Consider the following 20,918-nt stretch of genomic DNA (forward strand, 5'->3'; position numbering starts at 1 on the left):
CCCCTCTAAGACGTCTGTGGACGTGCAAAACGGGTTCAATATCTGAACGTAAAAAAAAAAATCATTCTGGCTCCTAATTGGATGTCTTTGGACGTCCGAAAAAGACAAAAAAGACATCTAAAAGACGTCTTTTAGACGTGTCTTTGCTCAGTGGGCTATGTTAAAATGTCTCTTTCACTTCATTGTGGTATGGAGGTCTGCCTTGGTGCAACTGGACTAGCACAGGCATCATAATATGAATTAGGTTTCAGTTTTAAGCAATCGGATGTGATCTTAAGGCAGAGAAAGCAGAATTCTTTTCGGCAGTTTAGGCATTTTACATTCTTACAACCTTTCTTATTATGTTCCACCAATGTGCCACACGTGGGACAAGCCCGTACCGAGGGACAGCTGATGCCCGCCACCAATGGCTCCATGGCACAGTTCTGAAGAACTTTCAGGTTGTCACTGAAACAATTATTGTTGTCACAGCGATCAGAACGTGGTCTTTTACCAATCCACTCCCGCTGGCACTGCCAGCAGAACTCATAGTTCTTGTTTTTCTTTACAGAACAAAGTATGCATTTGACACACAGGTTGCTATGGTCACTTCTCTGAGTAAGCATCTGACAGCCAGGGCACTGTGGGATAAAAACATGATAGTTTAGCCCATCTCTCTCTCTCTCTCACACACACACACACACACACACACACACACACACACACACACACACACACACACACACACACATAATATTGATTTAAGATATAGCAAAACAGTGGTTTATAAAATGCAGTTCAATAATAGAGCACTCACTGATTTTACTTCGCCTTTTTTGGAGAGCCGAGCCAAGGTCAATTCATATTTCTGCTTCTCATCTGGTGTCAGTAGTGCAAATTTCCGCACATCTTCATATGACCACACCTTACCACATCCTTCAACGGGACAGGAGAACTCACTCCTACCCTGGGATTTAAGAACATTGGAGAACAGAATTTAGGATACCTAAAAGAAAACTAGGGAGGTAAGAATAAGCTGAGTGGGCTTCTCTTCACCTACCTGCTCCAGTAGACTGTCACACCACCCTGTCAGGGAGTCTGGGGTAACAACATGCCCACAGGAGATCACGGCTCTCAGGGTGTTGGGATCGTCATCATAGGCTGAATCATGAACATGATTATGAGAGAAATTATGAGCAAAATAGATATATTGAGCAAAATAGGCCTAGTTAAAATGAGTTCCGTTCATAAGCTATAGAGTGACTAAGCGGAAGCAGGAAGCGTAGATCCCCATGGGACATTAAATCTGAAAAAAATAATTTCTTAATTGTGCCATGACCACATACACATTATGATGTTTGTCAACATATTTTACTAATCTCTGTTAACTCGGTCAAACACTCACCAAGACCGTGTTGGCCTAGAACCGGTCCCTATGCCAGTTACAAAACTATAGCTGCAGATCTTTGAGTGATTTGTTTTCCCTCGTTCTGTAATAATTACTTTACCGCTTCTTGACTTGCAAAATTATATGTTTTAAATTACAAACATCACATGGTCATGGCACAATTCAAACGGGTTCAATATTCGCTTAGGCACGCTATAGGCTAATATATATATAAAAAAACAAACAGAATAAGATTATTAAATTATGAGAAAAATATTAGCCTACGCGCTTCATCATCATACGTTTTTTAATCACAAACATAAAGATCTAAAATAAGATTATAGGCTAGGCTACATGCTGACATCACAGGTAGGCTATAATTAAAACGTTAGGCCTACAACTTACGATCTATATCATTCGGTCTGGTTACTAACTCGAGTCTTTTTCCATCTCGAACCCGGTCGTAGCGTTTCTCCTGCTGCATGCTGTTGCTTTACCCAACCTAGAAGCGTTTCTCCTGCTGCATGCTGTTGCTTTACCCAACCTAGAAGCGTTTCTCCTGCTGCATGCTGTTGCTTTCCCCAACCTAGAAGCGTTTCTCCTGCTGCATGCTGTTGCTTTACCCAACCTAGAAGCGTTTCTCCTGCTGCATGCTGTTTCCCAACCTAGAAACTAAACATCTTCTCTGCTGCTCTGAATTCTCTGAGTTCACGTGACTTCTGAGAACCAGGGTTGGTTGAGTGTGCGCGCGCGGGTTTTCGAACGTCACACAACTCGCGAGGCAAAGCCAACACTATAATATAGGCTACTATAATAAAACAAAAGTAAAAGCATTGACACACTTAGCCTTTCAAACGACTGTCACAGACGCTGCATTCGACACGACGAAATGGGGATCAGCCAGATCAGACTTATTGAGATCAGTGGGAAGATCAGCGTAATCGATATAGGAACTTCAGAAGATATGACGCGCGTTTCAGTCCTGCAGCTGAAGGAGAAGATCTTTGTGAAAATACCAGAACTGCGAGGTATGGACATCTGCCACATAGCCTATGAACACAGAACACTTTGAAAAATGTCCATACATATGGTTGATGGTGATGATGATGATGATGATGATGATGATGATGATGAAAATAGAGAAGGCTGTTCCGCATTTGGCCCTGCTGTGAAAATAAGAATGATGCGAGTAAGATTGGGACTAAGTAATATACGCACATGACACTTTTCAACCCATTCCTCTGTAGGACACGGAGATGCCATGAGCTTGAACCACGCAGGCAAGATTTTGGATGATGATTCCAAGCGGCTGTGCGCCTACGGGATGGAGCACCTGTCTACAGTTGTGTTATCACTTATTCTTCCAGGGGGGTTGAGAGACTGACAACTGACCCCAGAACAGAAACAGAGCACCTCCACTGCCATCACCGATCTTACTTGCTGTCTGTTAAACTGAATATAAAAATGCATTGAAGGCTACGAAATGTTGTGTTTCAATCGGGCACAAGGACAATTAAGAGATAACCTCTAATTTAAAGTGAAGGTTTAATGAAGGCTGAAACATCTGAATGTCTATACTAGCCTACAACACAATGTAATAAATGATTCGCTTGTTACAAGGTCTGCAGGGATACATCCCTGTTGTTGTTGTTTGTTTGTTTGTTTGTTTATGTGATAATAAGCCATTTGTTTCATTGATTCTTCCTGCTTTGGCAATATTTTGGCATTTATGCCAATAAAGCACTTTTGAATTAAATTGAATATGTTAACATTCTCCCCATATTCTTACAGTAAGTGAGTAGTGGTGTAATATAAAATTATTCTAGTGGAAACATTATTTGATATTGGATATTGGTCTATCGTACGGTGGCCGACGCGTGCAAATCACAACGGCAAATCCGGAGCACAACGACAAGTTCAAAAAACACAACCACAAAGTTCAAACACAACACCAAAGTTGAAAAACACAACAGCAAGTCAGAAAACACAACCGCAAGTCGGAAACACAACTGCAAGTCGGAAACACAAACGCAAGACAGAATACACAACAGCAAGAGAGAAAACACAATCGCAAATTGGAAACCACGATTGCAACTCCCCAAAACACAACGACAATAGCCAGAAATCACATTAGAAATGTGTCAACCGGAAAGGGATTTACTACTTGTTGAATCTGATTGGGCAGCTATAGTGTCAATAGCAGTGGGAAATGTGCGGGAATCTCGGGGAATCTACGCTGACGGTAAATCCCAACAGAAGAAGAAGAATTGGGAATTGGCCGCGTCTTGCGTTCGGTGGTCGTTCGACCGAGATCCCAAAATTGGTGAGAAAATACATTTTTCTATATATAATATTGCGAATGGTTGAAATGGTAACATGGTCAGTAACATTTTACGTTACTGAATACCCTATGAACGACGTGAAATGTAGCTGAACTCCTGTAGCTAGATAACTAGCTAGCTAGCTAATTAGCTAACGTTAGCTCATGGCAGAGTTAACGTTACTATTAAACTGAATATAAGCCACGAATATAATCCCAAATAAAGTGATTGATCTGTTTGTTTCTGATAAGGTTGAGTAATTATAACCTGCTAGGGTTAGGCAGAGGGGCAATAGAGACAGTAGTCCTAGAAGGTTAGGGCTAGTAGAGACAGTGGTCCTGGAAGGTTAGGGCTAGTAGAGACAGTGGTCCTAGAGGGTTAGGGCTAGTAGAGACAGTGGTCCTAGAGGGTTAGGGCTAGTAGAGACAGTGGTCCTAGAGGGTTAGGGCTAGTAGAGACAGTGGTCCTAGAGGGTTAGGGCTAGAGACAGTGGTCCTAGAGGGTTAGGGTGAGGGAGACAGTGGTCCTAGAGGGTTAGGGCTAGTAGAGACAGTGGTCCTAGAGGGTTAGGGTGAGGGAGACAGTGGTCCTAGAGGGTTAGGGTGAGGGAGACAGTGGTCCTAGAGGGTTAGGGATAGTAGAGACAGTGGTCCTAGAAGGTTAGGGCTAGAGACAGTGGTCCTAGAGGGTTAGGGTGAGGGAGACAGTGGTCCTAGAGGGTTAGGGCTAGTAGAGACAGTGGTCCTAGAGGGTTAGGGCTAGTAGAGACAGTGGTCCTAGAGGGTTAGGGCTAGTAGAGACAGTAGTCCTAGAGGGTTAGGGCTAGAGACAGTGCTCCTAGAGGGTTAGGGTGAGGGCTAGAGACAGTGGTCCTAGAGGGTTAAGGCTAGAGACAGTGGTCCTAGAGGGTTAGGGCTAGTAGAGACAGTGGTCCTAGAGGGTTAAGGCTAGAGACAGTGGTCCTAGAGGGTTAGGGCTAGAGACAGTGGAGAGAGAGTTAGGGTGAGGGAGATGGATAGAGACAGTGGTCCTAGAGGGTTAGGGTGAGGGAGATGGATAGAGACAGTGGAGAGAGAGTTAGGGTGAGGGAGATGGATAGAGACAGTGGTCCATATCAGGTTTAATCAAAGGTTAGAAACAGAAGAACTGCAAGTACCAATCATTCTATACATCTTATTTTACATTTATATTTACTGTTTCATTTTGTCTGAACAGAAAGATGCAAACAATGCATGGTTCCTGTGCGTCACCGACAGTCCTGGGAGAGTCTGGGAGTGTCGTCGGACCCTCTGGAGCTCCTCCTGGGGGACGAGTGCGAGGACATGCAGCAGAGGGCAAGGGTAATGTGATGTACAAGGCCCCGTCTAACAACAGGTTCATGGAGGTAAGAATACAAAACGGTTACACTCAACTTGATGATGGATAAGAATCTTCCTGGTTGTCAGTCAAGACATTGATTCAGGACAGGATGGATCATGACATCAAGGTGATTGAGGATGATGGGAAGAGCTTCTTCTACCAGCTGTGGTACAAGGGAGAATTTGCCCACTTTGAAACCCCTCCCACCTTCACGCCCTCAGACAACTATAAGTTCAAGTGGCTGTCTTTTTGTGTGTTAATCAGCCTTCTGTCTTCTGAAAGTACATTAAGATGATTAAAGAGAAGTAAGTTTTGTATGGTGTGTTCAGGTTCTGTGCCAGCTGCAGTAGAACTCAGGAGAAGGAGGAGCGGAAGAGGCCTTGTGTGTTTGAGCCCTTGGAGAATGAGGACCATGACTCTAAGGCCCTCTACGCCCTGGCCTGCCTGAAGGGAGTGCAGTTCAGGGTGGGAGACAGCGTCTACCTGCCCCCGGACGCATTTAATTTTGGGTGAGTTTCCTTATACAGTAAGAAATAATAATAATGACATGTCTGTCTTTGTTTTGTATCCCATTTCTCTGTGGGCGTCACATAGGTGTAAATGTACTGGGTGTTGTGCGTGTCCCCTCAGGGTAAAGGCAAAGGGAAGTCCTCTGCCGCCCAGCAAACTCAGGACCAGAAGTCTCAGGAACCCACAGTCCCCAAGTTCCGACCTGTGTTCCTCCTTGAACGGTGGCTGTGCTGCAGGGGCCAAACAGTGACTAACAAAAAACAAAGGCCTCAGGAGTGCCTATAAACATAGTGCCCGTAAACATAAAAGCATAAACAATTCAAAGGATAAATAAAACACAAGACAAAACGAGAATGAGATCACTTGTTTTTTTACTTCCTGATGTTTAAACCTTAAAGAGAGTAAGAAAAAACATTCCCAACTGTGATGGCCCCAATGGAGTAATAGTGTAAATATAGTGCTGGACTGCAACAAGATTATAGTAATGGCCATAGTTTGCTTTTTCTACATGTACTTCTGCTGTCCTTGTTAAAAAATAAAATAAAAAGGCTAACGCTTTACATTAACTGTTTGTTCATAACGCATTCATAACATCTATAGCTGTGGCATGAAACAGTCATAACTCATTCATAACCTGGATAGGTTATGAATCAAAAAATGAAAAGTAGACAGCCCTAGTCTAAAGGAAAGAAAGAAAGCTGTCCATGGTTAATGGCACCCAAAGCCAGGGGAATTCTGAATTCCAAAGTCCATATTGTTCTTAAAATCAGTGTATGTATCCAAACGTGGCAGCTTCATTGTATTGGCGCAAGGGTTCGCCATCGGATATGGAGAGTCTAGGAACTGAATACATGGGCATGGTGCAATTCCGGCAGGTGGTAACGACGACAGTCCTGTAGCGAACATCAACACCTCCTCTAGGGTCACAGCAGTCTCATGTCCTACAAGGAGCAATAAGATAAAAATGTATTGCATTGTTTGGGGTGTACTGATCTCACGCGAAGGGCATCCATAACAATACTGTGGCTTTCCATAATGCTACAGTACCCTCCACAATTATTGGCACCCTCGCAGGGTTTTTTGCTTATCTTTACCAGGGGTGCCAATAACCGTGGAGGGCCCTGTACATATGTAGAAAAGATTAGAGAGGGGGGGGGGGGTTAACTAACCTTCACAGTCCTGAAGATAGTCACCCCAGAAGCTCAGGGTTTTGTCCTCCTGGAGCCTCCTGTTGCTTCCCTTCGGACTACGATCTGGTATGAACAGATTTTCCAGTTCTTCACCAGAAAGCTTCTTGTCTGTGTGGCAAAGGACAGAGGTCAGCACACTGGGATGCTGCTGTGGTGCCGTCAAGAAATGCAGGCTGGCAAGTCCAGCTTTGAATCTGAAAAACAAAAATGTGTCGGCAAACTGAGTAAATGTTAACATAATTGAAACTGCACTGTGAAAAGAGCTACATGTACACATGGTTCCGTCTGTAGTAATGGGAGAAATATGTTTTTATTAACAAAACATTACCTATCAATGGCACCATGGTTTCTGTGGATGATGTACCACCTCAGGTACTCTTGTACTACTGAATGCTTCTCTTCAACTGACTTCACATGACGGAGAAACCCAGCAGTTTCCAACATGGTGCTGTTCTGCACAAGGAGGTTTTGCAGAGACTCCAAAGAATCTGCATTCTGAATCTAAAAATGTGGAAAGCTTTAAGTCAAAACAACATACTGTGCCTTCACTACTTGACAAACATTTAAAGAATTTTTGTTAACACTTCAAGTTTTTTCCTTTTTTTTTTACCCTAACCCCTCCCCCTACCTACCTGTCCCCACCTGTGCCTAACCCTGCACCTTTAATTAACTGATATCTATTACACATTAAATAGCTGCCTTATTTGAATTTATCTTCTGAACAATATCCTTTCTTCTAATGACCTTCCTACCTCATGAAGAACTTTCCCTAATTCTTCATCAGTAATGTCTTTCACAGTTGCATTCAAAGTGGACTGCCCTACGATGTGGCTGACAAGATCCCTTGACAGGAACTGTGGACCAGGTCCTCCATGCACTACAGACACAGCAATCATCTTCCCTGCCAAGTAGTACTCATCTTCCCTGACCCCTGCTTGTGTAAAATGCAGAGCAATAAAAAACTCAGCATCACTGAGCCCTAGCCCTAACCCTCTAGGACCACTGTCTCTAGCCCTAACCCTCTAGGACCACTGTCTCTATCCCTAACCCTCTAGGACCACTGTCTCTACTAGCCCTAACCCTCTAGGACCACTGTCTCTAGCCCTAACCCTCTAGGACCACTGTCTCTATCCCTAACCCTCTAGGACCACTGTCTCTACTAGCCCTAACCCTCTAGGACCACTGTCTCTAGCCCTAACCCTCTAGGACCACTGTCTCTATCCCTAACCCTCTAGGACCACTGTCTCTACTAGCCCTAACCCTCTAGGACCACTGTCTCTATCCCTAACCCTCTAGGACCACTGTCTCTACTAACCCTAACCCTCTAGGACCACTGTCTCTATCCCTCACCCTCTAGGACCACTGTCTCTAGCCCTAACCCTCTAGGACCACTGTCTCTACTATCCCTAACCCTCTAGGACCACTGTCTCTACTAGCCCTAACCTTCCAGGACCACTGTCTCTAGCCCTAACCTTCTAGGACCACTGTCTCTACTAGCCCTAACCCTCTAGGACCACTGTCACTACTAGCCCTAACCCTCTAGGACCACTGTCTCTACTAGCCCTAACCCTCTAGGACCACTGTCTCTACTAGCCCTAACCCTCTAGGACCACTGTCTATACTATCCCTAACCCTCTAGGACCACTGTCTCTAGCCCTAACCCTCTAGGACCACTGTCTCTACTAGCCCTAACCCTCTAGGACCACTGTCTCTACTAGCCCTAACCTTCCAGGACCACTGTCTCTAGCCCTAACCTTCTAGGACCACTGTCTCTACTAGCCCTAACCCTCTAGGACCACTGTCACTACTAGCCCTAACCCTCTAGGACCACTGTCTCTACTAGCCCTAACCCTCTAGGACCACTGTCTCTACTAGCCCTAACCCTCTAGGACCACTGTCTCTACTATCCCTAACCCTCTAGGACCACTGTCTCTAGCCCTAACCCTCTAGGACCACTGTCTCTACTAGCCCTAACCTTCCAGGACCACTGTCTCTACTAGCCCTAACCTTCTAGGACTACTGTCTCTATTGCCCCTCTGCCTAACCCTAGCAGGTTATAATTACTCAACCTTATCAGAAACAAACAGATCAATCACTTTATTTGGGATTATATTCGTGGCTTATATTCAGTTTAATAGTAACGTTAACTCTGCCATGAGCTAACGTTAGCTAATTAGCTAGCTAGCTAGTTATCTAGCTACAGGAGTTCAGCTACATTTCACGTCGTTCATAGGGTATTCAGTAACGTAAAATGTTACTGACCATGTTACCATTTCAACCATTCGCAATATTATATATAGAAAAATGTATTTTCTCACCAATTTTGGGATCTCGGTCGAACGACCACCGAACGCAAGACGCGGCCAATTCCCAATTCTTCTTCTTCTGTTGGGATTTACCGTCAGCGTAGATTCCCCGAGATTCCCGCACATTTCCCACTGCTATTGACACTATAGCTGCCCAATCAGATTCAACAAGTAGTAAATCCCTTTCCGGTTGACACATTTCTAATGTGATTTCTGGCTATTGTCGTTGTGTTTTGGGGAGTTGCAATCGTGGTTTCCAATTTGCGATTGTGTTTTCTCTCTTGCTGTTGTGTATTCTGTCTTGCGTTTGTGTTTCCGACTTGCAGTTGTGTTTCCGACTTGCGGTTGTGTTTTCTGACTTGCTGTTGTGTTTTTCAACTTTGGTGTTGTGTTTGAACTTTGTGGTTGTGTTTTTTGAACTTGCCGTTGTGTTCCGGATTTGCCGTTGTGATTTGCACGCGTCGGCCACCGTACTATCGAAATATGCTACCCCTGAAATCTTTTGCTAGAGTATCAAAGTATGCTTCTCATATTCTTACAGTAGGCAAGGCAAGGCAAGGCAAGTTTATTTATATAGCACATTTCAGCCACAGGACAATTCAAGGTGCTTTACATGAGACATTAAAAGCATTAAAACAAAAAGCAAGACATTATAGACATTTAAAACAAGGCAGTACATGGAGTGAGTAGTAATGTAATAAGATGATTTTGTAGTGGGACTACTATTTGCAGGATATACAGTAGGTCTATCAAAATATGTTGTCCCTGAAATCTTACATAGACTAAAGATTTTATAATAGAGAATCAAAATATATTCCCCATATTCTTACAATAGGCCTACATTTACCCGTTTGTAAAAAATAAAATAAAACATACATAAAGATGTATTAATACTATGAGTTACAGGCCTGTCTAACCTAAAGTTTGATGATATAATCCTTCTCCAAGTTTCTTGGGGCGTTGTTAAATATAGTGTATTTAGTAAACCACAAAATAACAACCATGAAGAACAAATATAGGCTGCATAATAATAATAATAATAATAATAATAATAATAGACATAATGATGGTGATGATGATTATGATTATGTTGATAATACTACTACTAGCCTACTAATAATAACGATAATAAAAACAATAATAATAGTAGCCTAATAATAATAATAATAATAATACCAATAATAATGATAATAATAATACCAATAATAATAATAATAATAATAATAATAATAATAATAATAATAATAATATACAATTATAAACGAAGGCTATACATTTATGGGATACACAACTGTAAATGGAGACACATAGACCTAAAGTAGCATTTTTCAACAGGATAGCGCGAATGTGATCAGGTCAACAAGACCATGAATGAAAAGGGTTAAAGATAACATTGTTATTCGAAACCGAAAGTGAAGTGATAGGAGCTCAACATGTGGCGGTAGACTCATTTGACTCAAAGAAGACAGCAGCAGGCTGTGTCGTTATAACGTAGTCTACCCTAAAACTACTTATTGTTCCTGATAATTGTTCTTGCTCATCATCGATGACATCGGTAAGATCTGATTATTATCTATGGGATTCATTTTCAGCCGGTTGGCCTTAATTTCATTAAAGTAGCTTTTAGTCTTCGTTATGCGCTGTTCAAGGAACTTTATTATTTATTTTCCATAGGCCTTGCCTTTATAGGCATATTTCTCTCTCATAACCTACAATCACAGACGTTTGACTAGGCTACTGTCTAATTGGCAATATGAAGGTACTAACATGTATCTTCTTTCGATAGGATGTGTGAAGATTTTTTGACATTTATCAGGTAGAATATGACAAAGAGAAGAAGAAATCAGTCTAAAGGTGGGAAGAAAATGACTGAAAATAAACATCCAGGTAAGAATATATTGGCTAGCATGAAATAGCCTACATTAGGTCACCCAACGTTGCACATTGGACTACTTCAAGTAGGCTACAATAACGAAAATGTATAATAGTAAATAGCCCTGATAATAAAATAATAATAAATTTTATTGCTTTCTTTTTTTTATATAGATCTAGAAATATTTCACTGCCCGCCCCTAATTTATAGTTAGATCATCTTTTTTTTATGAATGCTAATCATTAATTCTGGGACTTTTTGATATTTTGACGTTGAATAATGATGAAGATGAATATTGATGAAGAAAAATTAAAAGTTTAAAGAAAAATATAACACTTGCCTATAACATTGCATAGCCAGCCTAGCCTATTTATGATAGGCTAGTCACAGTGGTGGTAATTTAATGTAGGCCAGTTGACAGCAACAACAGCAATAGCCTAATAAAGGCCTTTATTGTATTTTTTATTGCTTTCTTTTTTATCTAGATCTAGAAATATTTCACTCCCCGCCCCTAAATTATAATTAGATAATCTTTTTTATGAATGCTAATCATTAAGTCTGGGACTTTGTGATGTGGAATAATGATAAAGAGAAGTTTAACGTTTAAAAATATAACACTTGCCTATAACATTGCATAGCCAGCCTAGCCTATTTATGACAGGCTAGTCACCGTGGTGGTAATTTAAAGCAAGTGCCCCATATTATCCTCCCATTTAAGTCCAGACTCTGTCAGGTAGCCTAGTCTAAAGCTGCTACCCATCCTATTCTCTCACAATGTCTGTCCCCGGCGACAGACCGAAACGTTTAACTGGCATCAAAGCAATCATTGAGGACGAGTAAAGACCTCGCCCACATACACGTAACAAGCCCACACACATACACGTAATAAGCCCACACACATACATGTAATAAGCCCACACACATACACGTAATAAGACCACACACATACATGTAATAAGCCCACACACATACATGTAATAAGCCCACACACATACATGTAATAAGCCCACACATATACATGTAATAAACCCACACACATACATGTAATAAGCCCACACACATACATGTAATAAACCCCACATGTTTGTCGCTTAACAGACAGTTTGTTTCACTTTACAGAAAATGCAAAGAGAGGAGACATGAACTCTAGGAAAAGGAAACAAGAACATGTAGGCCTACATGAAACAAAACTTACGAAGCCAGGTAAGATCAGTTTGGGGTAAATACTTTCATGCACTTTTAATAACAATTATGGGATGAGAAACCTTTTTTCCAACCTTTGAACTATTAGAATATGATATCTTTGTTAGGCTACTTTCCCACTCCCTCGATCTAGAAGTATTTCACTCTACCCACCCAAAATTATAATTAGATCCTCTTTTTTTGAATGCTAATCATTCATGCTGGCAGTTTATGATGTTGAATAATGACGAACAGCAAGTTAAAGAAACATAGAACACTAGCCTATAACATTGCATAGCCAGCCTAGCCTATTTATGATAGGCTAGTCACCGTGGTGGTAATTTGATGTGGGCCAGTTGACAGTGGTAAAGACGTTGGACTCCACGGATTTGATGCCTCTGTCAGTGTGGATATTTCATTGCGTTGCGCATTCAGTGCCCCATATTATCCTCCCGTTTAGGTCCAGCCTCTGTCAGGTAGTCTAAAGGGTTCAGCAGCTGTTGCTCAGTTTGGGACGTAGCCTAGAAAGCAGCACATCTTCACTAGACCCAGGAGTCAGTCTCTAAACACTGCGCTCGAAATCTTATAAGTCTGGTATTGAGAGATATCTTCCTCCACTGATTCTGTATCAACGAGCACTGGGAAGCAATTAACAAGCGGTCAACGACCTCGCCTACATACACGTAATAAGCCCACACACATACATGTAATAAACCCACATACATGTAATAAGCCCACACATACATGTAATAAACCCACATACATGTAATGGCTCAAAACTCATCTCTTCAAGAAGTACTACAACAATCCTCCCACCTAAGCACTTATTATATTATATTGCACTGTACTTTAGATTGTGATTCTTGCACTTTGCCTTCAGCACTAGATTATGCTCTTAGTCACTTGTTTGTTTTAGAAAGAAAATGCACTTGTGAGTTCTGGCAAGTAGTAGTACATTGGCTCTTCCTACGTTAAATGCAATTATTGTTAGTCGCTTTGGATAAAAGCGTCTGCTAAATGACTGTAATGTAAATGTAATGTAAGCCCACACATACATGTAATAAACCCACATACATGTAATAAGCCCACACACATACATGTAATAAACCCACATACATGTAATAAGCCCACACACATACATGTAATAAGCCCACACACATACATGTAATAAGCCCACATACATGTAATAAGCCCACACACATACACGTAATAAGCCCACACACATACATGTAATAAGCCCACATACATGTAATAAGCCCACACACATACATGTAATAAGCCCACACACATACATGTAATAAGCCCACACACATACATGTAATAAGCCCACACACATACACGTAATAAGCCCACACACATACATGTAATAAGTCCACACACATACATGTAATAAGCCCACACACATACATGTAATAAGTCCACACACATACATGTAATAAGCCCACACACATACATGTAATAAGCCCACACACATACATGTAATAAACCCCACATGACAGGAGACATGAACTCTAGGAAAAGGAAACAAGAACATGTAGGCCCACATGAAACAAAACTTACGAAGCCAGGTAAGATCAGTTTGGGGTTAATACTTTCATGCACTTTTAATAACAATTATGGGATGAGAAACCTTTTTTCCAACCTTTGAACTATTAGAACATGATATCTTTGTTAGGCTACTTTCCCCCCCCCCTCGATCTAGAAATATTTCACTCTACCCACCCCCAATTATAATTAGATCCTCTTTTTTTGAATGCTAATCATTCATGCTGGCAGTTTATGATGTTGAATAATGACGAACAGCAAGTTAAAGAAACATAGAACACTAGCCTATAACATTGCATAGCCAGCCTAGCCTATTTATGATAGGCTAGTCACCGTGGTGGTAATTTGATGTAGGCCAGTTGACAGTAGTAAAGACGTTGGACTCCACGGATTTGATGCCTCGTGAGTGTGGATATTTCATTGCGTTGCGCATTCAGTGCCCCATATTATCCTCCCATTTAGGTCCAGCCTCTGTCAGGTAGTCTGAAGGGTTCAGCAGCTGTTGCTCAGTTTGGGACGTAGCCTAGAAAGCGCATCTTCACTAGAACCAGGAGTCAGTCTCTAAACACTGTGCTCGAAATCTTAAAAGTCTGGTATTGCGAGATATCTTCCTCCACTGATTCTGTATCGAGCACTGGGCAGCAATTAACAAGCGGTCAACGACCTCGCCTACATACACGTAATAAGCCCACACACATACATGTAATAAGCCCACACATATACATGTAATAAGCCCACACACATACATGTAATAAACCCACACACATACATGTAATAAGCCCACACACATACATGTAATAAGCCCACACACATACATGTAATAAGCCCACACACATACATGTAATAAGCCCACACACATACATGTAATAAGCCCACACACATACATGTAATAAGCCCACATACATGTAATAAGCCCACACACATACATGTAATAAACCCACACACATACATGTAATAAGCCCACACACATACATGTAATAAGCCCACACACATACATGTAATAAGCCCACACACATACATGTAATAAGCCCACACACATACATGTAATAAGCCCACACACATACATGTAATAAGCCCACACACATACATGTAATAAGCCCACACACATACATGTAATAAGCCCACACACATACATGTAATAAGCCCACACACATACACGTAATAAGCCCACACACATACATGTAATAAGCCCACACACATACATGTAATAAGCCCACACACATACATGTAATAAGCCCACACACATACATGTAATAAGCCCACACACATACATGTAATAAGCCCACACACATACATGTAATAAGCCCAAACACATACATGTAATAAGCCCACACACATACATGTAATAAGCCCACACACATACATGTAATAAGCCCACACACATACATGTAATAAGCCCACACACATACATGTAATAAGCCCACACACATACATGTAATAAGCCCAAACACATACATGTAATAAGCCCACACACATACATGTAATAAGCCCACACACATACATGTAATAAGCCCACACACATACACGTAATAATCCCACACACATACATGTAATAAGCCCACACATACATGTAATAATCCCACACACATACATGTAATAAGCCCACACACATACATGTAATAAGCCCACACACATACATGTAATAAGCCCACACACATACATGTAATACGCCCACACACATACATGTAATAAGCCCACACACATACATGTAATAAGCCCACACACATACATGTAATAAGCCCACACACATACAGTACATGTAATAAGCCCACACACATACATGTAATAAGCCCACACACATACATGTAATAAGCCCACACACATACATGTTATAAGCCCACACACATACACGTAATAAGCCCACACACATACATGTAATAAGCCCACACACATACATGTAATAAGCCCACACACATACATGTAATAAGCCCACACACATACATGTAATAAGCCCACACACATACATGTAATAAGCCCACACACATACATGTAATAAGCCCACACACATACATGTAATAAGCCCACACACATACATGTAATAAGCCCACACATATACATGTAATAAGCCCACACACATACATGTAATAAGCCCACACACATACATGTAATAAGCCCACACACATACATGTAATAAGCCCACACACATACATGTAATAAGCCCACACACATACATGTAATAAGCCCACACACATACATGTAATAAGCCCACATACATGTAATAAGCCCACACACATACATGTAATAAGCCCACATACATGTAATAAGCCCACACACATACATGTAATAAGCCCACATACATGTAGTAAGCCCACACACATACATGTAATAAGCCCCACATACATGTAATAAGCCCCACATGTTTGTCGCTTAACAGACAGTTTGTTTCACTTTACAGAAAATGCAAAGACAGGAGACATGAACTCTAGGAAAAGGAAACGAGAACATGTAGGCCTACATGAAACGAAACTTATGAAGCCAGGTAAGATCAGTTTGATTTTTAATAAAAGCAACTGCCCTGAAAACCAGAGCCCTGTTGAATAGGGTCATATGGTCCACTTGCTCTCTTTATTGCAGTACATTACGGCCTGCAGAACCAAGGAGCCACCTGTTATTTGAACAGTGTTCTGCAAGTTCTTTTCATGACTACGGAATTCAGGGAGTCTATTCAAAGGTTTGTATCCCCCTCAACAGCTACCCACCTTACACAATAAGAGAAGGCTTTTCTGTCGTCCATTTATTTAACGTGCCACACTGTCACACTTACACAAGTCAGTTTCTCATTAGGCCTTAGTCGTTAGTCCCACACAGAAACATTCACCAATGTTCTGAAGTTGTTAATTCTTGAAAGAGACAAAGCACTTTATCAGACTGACCTACTAGCCTAACAGATTTCCTTCTTGCAGCAAAGCTTGTCCCAGTAATCAAGACACTGTTGATTGTCAGCTGGAAAAGCTGTTTGACACCTTGGAGGAAAAGGTTGCTAACACAACAGGCATAACATCAATAATGGGTATTAGAAATGGTGAGTATAGCTAACCTGGCGATTGAGAAAAATGTGTATGTGCGATTTACAAACCCCTTCATGGTAGAATACAGTAATGAACTAAAAAGGAGAAGCTGCACACTTCTTCTTTTTTCGGTGTATTTCCTGCTACCAGCACCTCTCTGGATATTCCTGCTGTGCAATTTCCTCTCTTTGCTAATACAGTAATAAGAAACGTTTTTAGTTCTTATTTATTAACCCTTTTAACCCTGAAAGTACAGTGACAACATTTTGAATATTAATTGGATTTTCCCTATAATACTAGAAAGCGCAGTTTCTCAGCTTTCAGCAAGTGTTGGAGTGAGGAATATTTTAGATTTGTTAGATATTTTTTAAAATATTATTAAATATTGTTTATTTAGATTAGATATTTTTTAAATGTTGCCGGTGACGTGGTCGTATCGAAAGGGTTAAGAACTAAAATATTAAGCAGAGATCATGGTAGTTCTGCAAACCTTTCTCTGTTTTACCTTCCAGTATCAGAGCAACGTGATGCAGCCGAGTATTTTGAGAAGATTTTGAACATGGCCGAACCAGATCGGTCCAAGGTGATGTAGTAGGCTATTGTATTTGATTATATCCGACTTAAACATTAAATACTGAAACATTCGAAGATGATTAAATATCTTAATATTTAGATCTTCAGTGGAAAATTGCGACACTCCTCCACCTGTCAAGAAGGTCATGTTACAAGTGATGAAGTTTGTCCATTTTGGACTCTGCCCCTTTCCATGAAGAATTCTTCAGGCCAACCATATAGAGTGGTAGGAACCTTTCTTATAATCTACTTATACATCACATTTCAGATGGAAGAGAACATCAACATAAAAGTAAAGTGAGCTATCCAGCAGAACAAGTGTGTTAGTCTTACTGCCATATGTTAGAAATACATTTACCACTTGAATCTCTGTGAATTTTCAGGTAGATGGCTTCAAGGCATTTTTCCAACATTCAACTGTCAGTGGAGACGATATGATATACTGTGGTGACTGTGAGGAGAAAAAAGATGGAAGGAATGTAAGTTGTAATGTTGAGTGGGGGGTGTCCCGTTTGTTGTAATTAGTACTTAACTGAATGTGTTTTTCTGTCACTCAGGTTTCTACATTGGAGGATCATCCATTGATTCTGACTCTGCTACTGAAAAGGTTTGAGTTTGACTACAGATTGATGTCATACGTCAAAATCAACGGAGATGTGGAAATACCTCACACATTACAGACTGAGGTAGCTATGTAATACTGTCATTAACAATGCAAATTGTCACACATTTCCATAAGGGACATATGTACACTAACACTAAAATGAAAACCATGTTAGTCAAGTTATATAGTGGGATTTTCCCTTAAAATGATCTACAGTACCTGTTTTAAACCAAATCGCTGTTGTTGTGCCTATTATTATTAATTTTGACAGAGCTATGACTATGAACTCTATGCGATAGTGGACCATGGAGGAAGTCTGAGGGGTGGACATTACACTTCTACAATCAAGTCCGACGTAGATCATAAATGGTACATGTTCAGTGACACGTACGTTGGACAGGTACACATCTTTCCTTTGAATTCACCACTTATGAGTAGACTCGTCGTTATTTTTTATTTCCTGACTCATATATGTCACTTGATATATTGCTTACATAAACCAGATAATTGTATTAACTGGCTTCTTATCTCTTACAGCCCAGACAATCACCATCCAGTATTTATAGGTAAAATAATTCCCCACCGCTTAAATCTTAATGTTTATGTGGATTGGTATTATTTATGTAATGAAATACCATGCAGTGCTTTAAAGTATTTTTGTTGATTATTCCTTAGATCACAGAGTGCTTACCTGCTTATGTACAGGAAATGTAAGTGTACATACCTTTTCAAATGGGCAGTGACCTCTGACACACTGGCTACAACATGCTCAAAACATGAATTTTGGTCTGATCTGCTAAAATTATGGATGAGGATGCAATAGCAGAGAGCTTTACACAAGACTGTCAATTGAACGCCATCTTGGGTAACGCTGTTGACACATTTGATTTATCAACTATATAAATTCTAGCAGACAGATGAACTATTGTAGTTGATAATAAATAAATAAATGTGGAAAGAAAATATTTCAAATATAGTTGCGACTTTTGATGCAACTGTCTATAATCCCTCAAGATTAGCAGTGGTGACTCATACAGTATACTGTACCTGACATAATCTGAACACTGTATACAACCACACTTGGATATGTAGGATATTCCCAATTCACTTCTATATATTATTATGGTATGCAAAGCTTTCGATACACATTGGGATCAGTAACCTCTGCCTTTTAAAGGACTTTGGTATTTAGCCTTATAAACCCTGTTATAAAGTTATTTACAATCATACAATGGTCCATATGATAATTTTGACAGACTGTGCACTCTTACGATATTAGTGCTCATTGATCATGTTTTATTTAGCATTTTATTAAATCTGTCCTTGTAGAGACACAAAAGCCGGAGATGTTTAGAAACGGAAAATTGGCAATATGGCCACCTCTGAATTGTTTTGGATAGTCAATTTTCTGTTGTCGGTCACTAGTCTTGTGCAGTGAGCTCTGTGAGTTTCCGGAGTGTTCCTGATTGGAAATAACCTTAAAACAGGGCTTATAACTCTTGCTCTGTCACTTTCCCTCAGGTCCTGAGATGAAGCATGGAAATGGACAGGAACAGTCAAGAGAAGCACATGTGGGAGAGAGAGAGAGTGGCGGGGAACAGAGAGGTGGGGTCAATGTGAAAGGAGGAGAGAGTGATGTTGGGGAAAATGAAGATGAGGTCAGTGGGGTCAGAGTAGAGAACGATGTTCAGGAAAATGAAGATGAGGTCAGTGGGGTCAGAGTAGAGAAGGATGTTCAGGAAAAGAAAGACGAGGTCCATTTGGGAAAAGAAGACAGTGATGTTGGGGAAAAGGAAGATGAGGCCAATGGGGTCGGAGTAGAGAACGATGTTCAGGAAAAGGAAGTCAATCTGGAAAAAGAAGAGAGTGATGTTGAGGAAAATGAAGATGAGGTCAGTGGGGTCGGAGTAGAGAAGGATGTTCAGGAAAAGAAAGAGGAAGTCAAAGAAGACAATGATGTTGGTGAAAAGGAAGATGAGGTCAGTGGGGTCAGAGTAGAGAAGGATGTTCAGGAAAAGAAAGAGGAAGTCAAAGAAGACAATGATGTTGGGGAAAAGGAAGATGAGGTCAGTGGGGTCAGAGGAGAGAACGATGTTCAGGAAAAGAAAGAGGAAGTCAAAGAAGACAATGATGTTGGGGAAAAGGAAGATGAGGTCAGTGGGGTCAGAGTAGAGAAAGATGTTGAGGAAAATGAAGATGAGGTCAGTGGGGTCAGAGTAGAGAAGGATGTTGAGGAAAAGAAAGATGAGGTCAATTTGGGAAAAGAAGACAATGATGTTGGTGAAAAGGAAGATGAGGTCAGTGGGGTCGGAGTAGAGAACGATATTCAGGAAAAGAAAGAGGAAGTCAATCTGGGAAAGGGAGAGAGGGACATTGAAAAACAGAGAGTGGAGTTGAGTGTGGATAAAGGAGCGAAGGATGGGGAAAACAAAGAAAGGGTAAATTTGGGAAAAGGAAAGGAAGTTGAAGAAAAGAAAGAGGTGACTAATGTGGCCAAAGTAGAGCGTGATGAGAACAAGACAAACGACATCAATGTGGAAAAAGCAGAGAACGCCATTGAGGAAAACATAGAAGAGAACCCTGATAAGCCAAAGAGAGGGGGTTGTTCCTGGTGGTGTCTTCTCTGGAAGAGAAAAAAAGGGAGAGGCGAGAAAAAAAATAAAAATAAAAATTTAATTGTCACAAAAATGAAGAGCAGGACGTGCAGGAAATAAGACCATGTACAGTAGAGATGAGAGCAATGAAGGTGGCAACTGGACAACTCTTTACAGCCTTATACAGACCCAACAGGTCTCTTGCAACCACCATTAACTTAGATGTTTATGGTATTTATCAGAATAAATGCAGTTTTCTTGTTCCACCAGGCACCTGCACAGGTAGATGGTCGACCGCACGAGCAGCTGCCCGATTATCCTTATGCCAAAGAAGTACTTTAGTGTATTTTTTCTTTCTACATATATTTTTATTCCTCCCATTTGAACCCTTGTGTTGAGAGAGTTTGCTCCAATGAATGAGATTATGATCATATTTTAACATTATTTTCATGTGAAAGGTGATAATTATAGTCAATAGTCATGTTTG

General features: G+C 40.8%; 2 protein-coding genes across 2 annotated transcripts; one reads left to right on the forward strand and one right to left on the reverse strand.

The window, feature by feature from the left end:
• Positions 1-179: 179 nt before the first annotated feature.
• Positions 180-1,816, reverse strand: LOC311328054 (uncharacterized protein; the record flags this gene model as incomplete). Its single annotated transcript, XM_084461170.1, has 4 exons — positions 180-620; positions 797-946; positions 1,040-1,140; positions 1,801-1,816. 4 exons carry the CDS (start codon positions 1,814-1,816, stop codon positions 180-182), a joined length of 708 nt encoding a protein of 235 aa, XP_084317296.1.
• A 14,234-nt stretch (positions 1,817-16,050) lies between these two features.
• Positions 16,051-19,370, forward strand: LOC311328055 (ubiquitin carboxyl-terminal hydrolase 7; the record flags this gene model as incomplete). Its single annotated transcript, XM_084461171.1, has 4 exons — positions 16,051-16,131; positions 16,227-16,327; positions 17,791-17,919; positions 19,359-19,370. Exons 1-4 carry the CDS (start codon positions 16,068-16,070, stop codon positions 19,368-19,370), a joined length of 306 nt encoding a protein of 101 aa, XP_084317297.1. The 5' UTR covers positions 16,051-16,067.
• Positions 19,371-20,918: the final 1,548 nt, after the last annotated feature.

Source organism: Borostomias antarcticus (assembly GCF_949987555.1).
Source record: "Borostomias antarcticus genome assembly, chromosome: 37".
NCBI classification, from domain to species: Eukaryota; Metazoa; Chordata; class Actinopteri; order Stomiiformes; family Stomiidae; genus Borostomias; species Borostomias antarcticus.